The sequence below is a fragment of the Mytilus edulis genome, chromosome 7 (genome assembly GCF_963676685.1).
Source record: "Mytilus edulis chromosome 7, xbMytEdul2.2, whole genome shotgun sequence".
Taxonomy (NCBI): domain Eukaryota; kingdom Metazoa; phylum Mollusca; class Bivalvia; order Mytilida; family Mytilidae; genus Mytilus; species Mytilus edulis.
Window position 1 is genome coordinate 46,032,809 of NC_092350.1, and position 7,869 is coordinate 46,040,677.

General features: G+C 32.1%; 1 protein-coding gene across 1 annotated transcript; it reads right to left on the bottom strand.

Annotated features, from left to right (window-relative positions):
- Positions 1-1,035: 1,035 nt before the first annotated feature.
- On the bottom strand, positions 1,036-7,250 carry LOC139481599 (toll-like receptor 3). Its single transcript, XM_071265034.1, has 2 exons — positions 7,163-7,250; positions 1,036-3,240 (listed from the first exon to the last, which is right to left on the bottom strand). The coding sequence occupies exons 1-2, from the start codon at positions 7,168-7,170 to the stop codon at positions 1,083-1,085; spliced, it is 2,166 nt and encodes a 721-aa protein (XP_071121135.1). The 5' UTR covers positions 7,171-7,250; the 3' UTR covers positions 1,036-1,082.
- Positions 7,251-7,869: the final 619 nt, after the last annotated feature.

Below are 7,869 nucleotides of genomic sequence, written 5' to 3' on the forward strand. Positions count from 1 at the left end.
TTTAAACTACTCAAGTAAAGTTAATAAGTACCACATATTGCGAACTTTCATTTTTCGAATGTTCCATTTTCCCAGAACCTTTGATATTTTCATAGGTATTACTTGGTTTGTCTTATAGTTGTTTTTGTCTATAAATTTTAAGTACAAAAATATGTACTCAGGCGCATAATTAAACAGTTGGTGTAAATTTGTTTCGGTTCATTTATTTAGACGTCTTTTGGTTTTATGATAGTTTTGTATCTGTTGCTTTTAACACTTTTAACACCAAACGTCCATGCACCGACGTAGAATGACTCAGAAACACATGGGTGCATTAAAAATAGGAACCATGCATTTGATATACCTCTAAAAAAAATACAAAAAACAAAAAAGCACAAACGTCACAAACGCTCTATTTAACATACATGTATCCTATGCTCACATTTATATGATGTTGAACCTGATATTTCTGATATACTCTATATACAGAGAGTTCTTTTCATGAGATGTTAATTTTTTTTTATTTTTTTAATTTACAACTATACTGAAATTGAAAAAAAATAATTCCTCCTATTTTTTTTATTCACATATAACCATGATGACTATACTTTTTTTCCTTCTTGGCTTTAAAAAAAAAGTTATTAATTTGAAGACAGGTGAATTTGGTGTCAAAGTTATGTGAAATTATGTGTCTTATACATTTTTTGTACGCTATTCTTAAAAAGTAAAAATAAATTAAAAAAAAAAACGAACTCTGAGATGAAATTTCAAAACGGAAAGTCCGTAATCAAATAGCAAAATCAAAACCTCAAACACTTCAAATACATCGAATGAATAACAACTGTATATTCCTAACTTGGTACATATGTAGAAAATGGTGGATTAAACCTGGTTTTATTGCTAGCTTAACCTCTCACTTGTATGACAGTCGCATAAAATTACATTATATTGACAAGACACAATTTGATAGTACATCCAATACCCAGTCAGAATCGTTATTGTTTTAAGTTAGCTACATGTATAATGATCTAGGTATACACAAAACAAAACACAATGTATTTAAAATCTAAAATTGAACAACTTCTTTTGCATAGATTGCATAGTCATATTGCCATAGGTGGAACACTTAGTGGCTTGCGGAGCGCATCAATAATCGCCTGCCAGAATATTTCTTCTCCAACTCCCTCTTTGAACCTTAAATATGGAGTCGTTTGTAATAAAGTTTTTATAGAACTGGTCATATGGTTAGCATCAATAGTTCTAAGCATGATCAAAACACACCCACCTTTGCCATGGTGACGTCTGCGTTCCTGCACACAATCACATTCCCATTGACACCACTCGCTTTCGGCGAAATTATTACTCATTATTATTACGACTTTCCACGACTCTGTCATGTATTTGTCAACATTTTCGGAAATTGGGACACCGGCATCAAAATTACGATGATGAATACAAAGCCTTATACCTTCATGTTCAATTCGTTTAACAAACGATGCATGGACCCATTCTCTATCTGCATCACAATAAACAACGAAAGCATGGAATGCAAAGTCCTCACTGTTGTCTAATTGTAAAGAACCATCTTTTTGCAAACGATGCAGCCGGAATAAGTAAAGGTAGTTTCGAATGTTAGTGTGGCATTTGTAGACAGAAAACATCAAAATTAGTATGAAAAATCCAGAAGTAGATAGAACTAGTATCATTGTAAAAAGTGGATCCCATGGAGTACATATATCTTCCGTTGGATTATATTCTTCTAGAAGCGTGTCCTGTAGGTTTTCTGGAAACGCACATTTGTACCCTTGCGGATAGGTAGACAAAAACGAAGTGTTTCTTTTTTTAATCCAATTACGGAACCACATGAGATCACAAGTACACATAAGAGGATTGTTTGAAAGATCAAACTGAAGCAGTCGTTGTAAGACTTCAGATTTTATAGATGTTTTATTTAATAGTTGAATTTGATTTTTTTGTAGGTTTAAAAACTTTAAGTTTATAAATTTATCAAAAGTACCATCAGGCCAATATCGTATTATATTCCCTTGCAGGTTAAGACTTTCCAATGATACCATTTTTGAAAATATGCCACTTGGAAGTTTGTTGAGACGCATATTCTCAAGGTTTAAAGTGATTAAATTTGGTAGATGTTTAAATATTAGAATTGACGTATCACTGTCTGAGGCCAAAAAGTTATACCCTAAGTTTAGCACTTCTAAATTTAGAAAATACTTAAAAATACTATTTGGATCAAAATTATGTATGTTAAGCTTGGAATCAAAACGAAAATTGTTATATGCTAATGACAACAACCTAAGAGTTGAAATATTAAAAGCAGCGGGTCCAATTGTTGTGATTTGTTGATTTTTTTCTATATAGAGTTTCTGAAGGCTAGGCAAAACAACAAAGGCATTATCATTGATGGATATAAAACGGTTGGAATTTAATATCAGGATTTCCAAACTAGGTAAACAATAAAAATAGGACGATTCAAGGATAGACAGGGAATTAGAACCTAGATCCAATACTCGTAAATTTGGAGATTTGCTTTTACATCCATGTGATTGACAACAATATCTATTGCACGTACCACAACAGAAATTTTGAAATTCGTCAATATAGTTTTTGCTTAGATCTGCTATTTTAAGTGTACATTGGCCTTGAAGGTCAAACGTGGTCAAACTATTTCTAGACATATTTAGCAATCGTAACTTTTGTAAAGGTGCAAATACTACGAAAGCATTTCTCTGTGCTTTATTTCCCGAAAAAGATGCTTCGGTTATATTTGTCTGTCCAAAAAATAAATCTGGCGGTAGTATTTTCCAATTATTGTCTTCGAATCTGACTATGGAAATGCTGTCCTTTTTTAACTTAAAAAAGGCGGAGCGTACGTCTAAATCATATACCTTTGGTTCCGCAGATATCTCAAAGTTTCTCAGCCATTTCAGGTCATATAATGTGTCCCTTGAAAAATGCTCGATCGAATTGTCTACTAATGAGATATGACGTATTTCCGTTTTAGTTACGTTAAGCATAAAATGTCTTGTAACGTTTGTGAATTTGTTACCTTTAAAGTAAACATTTTTAACGTAATCTGGTAGTCTAGGTATGAAGGTCAGATTTGTACAAGTGGCTTCCTTTCTTTGGCTACTACATTCACAGTAAGGCTCCAAGCATGGTATTGATGATGAACCGACATGTAATAAAATGTATACCAGTATAAACTGGGGAAATATATGTTGCAGTTTGAAGATTACCAACCTGAAATACAAAACATTGTTGTAAAATTAGAATGAATAACATGTTTGCTCCACCATTTTCTCAAATTTAGGCAAGTTTACGAAATTAAAAGACGCAACTTTTCTAGGCCCCAAACTAAGTATGGTTCCTGGTCAATATACAGTTATTAACACTGCTCGTTATTGAAAATTTCGATGCACCTAACATAGTTCTTGTACCTCATACATTTTCGTATTAACCAAAATTATCAGTCTAAAAGTGTTCTACAATGATCAACAGTCCTGCATATTTTATTTGATATCTAAATTACCAATATATAGATTCAGCATAGTATGATGTGCACACCAATGCATAGGAACTAGTTTGTTTTGAATATGTACTACTTTCGGGTATTTTCCTTTTAACCGGACCTGAGTTGATTATATAACAGCTTATATAGTATATTCAAATTATCTGCCCTAAACCTGTGTCTTTTTCTGTCAAGTTATCTAGCATTTATCTCGATGTGCTCCGTGGCTGTCGTAATGTTTGTAATGCTTTGGCACCCTTCAGTGTGATTGTCAGGCTATATTATGACAATACATGTTTGATTCTTTGTCAGATTTATTCTATTAGCAGGTATCCATAGCTTTGTTCTTCAATGCAGTTGTGGCGTAAAACGGTGCTTAGGGACGTTCTAAAGTTGTATTGAGATAAGAGCATTGAAGCTCTGTGTTGAAGGTCTCTCTGTGACGTTGAGATTAAGAACAGCTACATGAGTTCTGTTCATTTTCGTTGAATTTTTATTTGTTTTGCTATGCATTCATTAACAGATATTATGTCATGGTTTGGAAGCCCCGTGTTCTTTCTTTTCTAAAGTTATTGTTGTTAAATAACACAGAATATTTAGCTATATTTAATGCATGCAGACCACATTTGTAGTACCAAGAAATTAAACTACTTGATGCACAAATTATCGAGTGAAAAGTGTTAATCTGTTGTTGGGAAATCAGAAAAATGCATGTACATCATGTACATACATTTGACATAGAATGAGGTAAACATTTAAATGCTTTAACATGCAGAAAGTATGAAATGATTACCGATATATACTCCACCGTCAAATGATAATATGATAGTAATCATTATAAGTTTATGCCTTCGACTCTAACCCTTGTGCCTTTAGGAAATATATCTAGTTGACCTTGTTTCTTGTTCTAATATTTCATTTCAGTTACTGATAAGTATCGAAGATGAAATAGTTACTGATATGCAGAATAATGCTCTCATTTGAATACTAGTATTTGTGTCAAATCTGTTTTATTTTGCACCTACAAACGGTAGCTTACCAATGGTATCATAATTTTACGTGTTAACTTAGAACTAGTATTTTGTAGTTTGAAAAAGATGTTTACATCAATTTCATATGCATCTCTCTAAGAAGACTTCCTCAGTTCAACACCAAAGGGGTATCGGTTCGTTCGGAGTTAGTACGAGCGTATATAATGCAGCTGTTTATAGTAGTGTGTACTGTATGGACATGGCTTAGTCATTATGAGGATACTGGATTGATGCAGGATAGAACGAGATCGGTTAGCTTGCAAAAGTATACATCTAGAGTAAAATGTTCTGTACATTGACGTCACTTCGAAAATCTGTGTATCCGGATACGTATTACTGAATGTGCAAGTATTTTGACTGGAATCTGATTATCCTCACTGACTGGTCGTAAAAAAATTGCAAAAAAAATCAATAGACTGCATAAATGAATGGAAGTTTCTAAACCATCGGCGATTGTTTTGAACGAAACAAATGTGGATTGAAAGTTTAAACTATTCTCATATAAGTCCTTCTCTATATGTTAATAGTACAGGCAAAAGGTGAACGTTTTTTTTACTACATATGAAACCAAATTTAGTAATAGTCAGACAGTCTTTCAAAAGTACAATATAGTTTAGTCATTTCAAGACCTGATGTGAGTTCTTTCATTACAAGGCATTCATGTTCGAACATCACAATGCAAGATCATAAAGAAATAAAGCATAGTGAATGTTTCAGAATGATGAAAATAACGTTTCACAATAACGTGTCTATTCCAATCATGTGGTGTCTGATAATAACGCGTTAGACATGTACATGTTAGATATTCAAATCCTAATTAAAAATAAACCATTCAAATTTGATATCTGAATGGAACGCAGTCCAACCCTAAAACATGTATTACGTTATCCGGTGAATGTAGAGGTGTCATTACTGCAAATGGAGTTTGCAAGAGATTGGACATTGACCATGTTGACCCGCTATTTATTATTTTATGTGCCATTTTCATTGCACTGTAATAAGTTAGTGACATTATTCAAAGATACCATTATATAGAAACCTTTTCGACCATTAGTTCTGTCCTTTGTAACATTGTAGCATTAACTTATTTCTAATTGTTTTATAAACGGCATTAAAAGTTTTTAATACATGGTAATATGCTTATTTTCATGTTGTTAAAATGTGCTGGTTGAGTATATAAATATTGATAGAACTTCCTCGTTTGATTATCTTAAAAAGTATTAAACCAACGGTCAAATCTAACGACAAATTGCAACAGGGGTTATTTCATATGGCATACTCTCCGAAAAGGCATTGGATCATGGATTCAACCATTAGTTTGAATGAAATTGTTGAGTTGTATAAAATGAAAACTATACGTTATAAAGCGCCTTTCTTGGTCTACCTTCATCGGGAATTATCAAAACCAGGTATTTGAAAGCTAAGAATGTACAAAATGTATAAGAACCAAAATGTTTGAAGAGCTTTATGACGGCGGAGTACCCAAACATTAGCCAAATCCATCTGAGGCTTTGGCAACTTTGAAGGATGGAGTTGAAACCTAAGTTTGACGTTTTAATAACTCCAAAATTTATAAACAGACAACTTTGTTTAATTTTAAGTTTGTTTATGTGTGTGGTACATATACAAGTTGTGTTTCTGTTGTGTCGTTGTTCTCCTCTGATATTTGATGCGATTCTCTCAGTTTTAGTTTGTAACCTGTTTTTTTCTATCGATTCATGAGTATCAAACAGCAGTATACTACTGTTGTTTTTATTTAGAAATGCATATTATAAAAGTAGCTTTTATTTACATTGATGACAGCAATTACAGACCCAAACATCGACTGCGTGATTCGAATTAATTATAAGTACAACAAGGGCAACTTTGCATATTGTATTTTGGTGAATCATCTACTGAACAAGTAAGATATGATTAATATGTATAGTGTTAAACTAGTAAAACTCAGGATCAATGACAATTATATGTTTAATTATCTCTTCTAGGTAAAAGCAACAGTAGTATACCGGTGTTTAAAGTCATAAATCGATTGCGAAATAACCAATCCGGGTTACAAAATGAAACCGAGGGAATCTCATCAACTATAAGAGGAATAAAGGAACAACAGGAACACTGAAGTGCAACAAAAACAAACACCAACACACATAGAAACGAAATATTTGATAACAATTGCCATATTCAGAACAAATGGTTGGGTAATCTAGTTAAATGGCATGCCAAACCTCCCTGGTGATATGCCAGACCTAGGTCTGATGATATTGTAAACTAGATGCGAACTACATCATTTTGTAGTACATTATCATAATTGGAGAAGAAAGTAATGGAAATATTACTTACTGCTGTGATCAATGATTGAATTTGATTACAGTACGAGACATTCTTAAAAGATTATGTAATAAAATATAAATCATGCTAATAAGTCATAATATATCAAGCACATTGAACATGTTACATCTAAGTAAGAAAGTTTGTATTACATCTTTACACACACTAGTTAACATGTTGTAAAAGGCAATTATTATAAAAAAAAAAGAACAATACAGTAAAGTCAAACAGTACAATACAAACAGAATTAAAAAAACAATACTATTAAATGTCATCAAATAAGAGATAAGGAACATACCCGATCATATTTTATTCACAAAGGGATCGATTCAGTGTCAACTACACAGCAGATGAAAAATGAATTGTTGAAAGTTAGTTGTAACATGAACCTATAATTGCAATTCTTATTGCATATGACATTATATTATCATCTCCTCTATAGTCGCTTACATAACAATTACGCATGTTAAATGGTACTGATTGTTCGAACAAAACATGTTCCGGTTTCCTTTCATTTATACATATACTTGCTGTTTTTCAAAAAATAAGTTTTTCCGTTGTGAAAAGTGATTAATAAAAACATATTGTTAATATTTATATATTATAAGTTGTCAAATGACTCATATCGGATGATATTAATCATCTAGGGAATTATTGCGTTTGATTTCACATTTTTTTTATTAGATATATGTCAATTGATATGAACCAGGAAAACTTTATTTATTCAAACTAATCTTAATTCAGACCGAATAACCACAATGCATGTTACAAATATCTTGTTATATGCTGACCTTAGATCAAATAATTAACTTTACAAGGTATTTCATGACGCAGTGTCTACAAACTTACTGTTAAATTCGCTTATTATTGTAGGTTGAATATCATTCAAATATGCACATGTATCGATACAATACATAAACATGTTTTGTGATATATTAACCCTCTTCTTTACCTCTAGGAAATTTGAATGAAGAAAATATCAAACACACAGCAATACACAAAGTA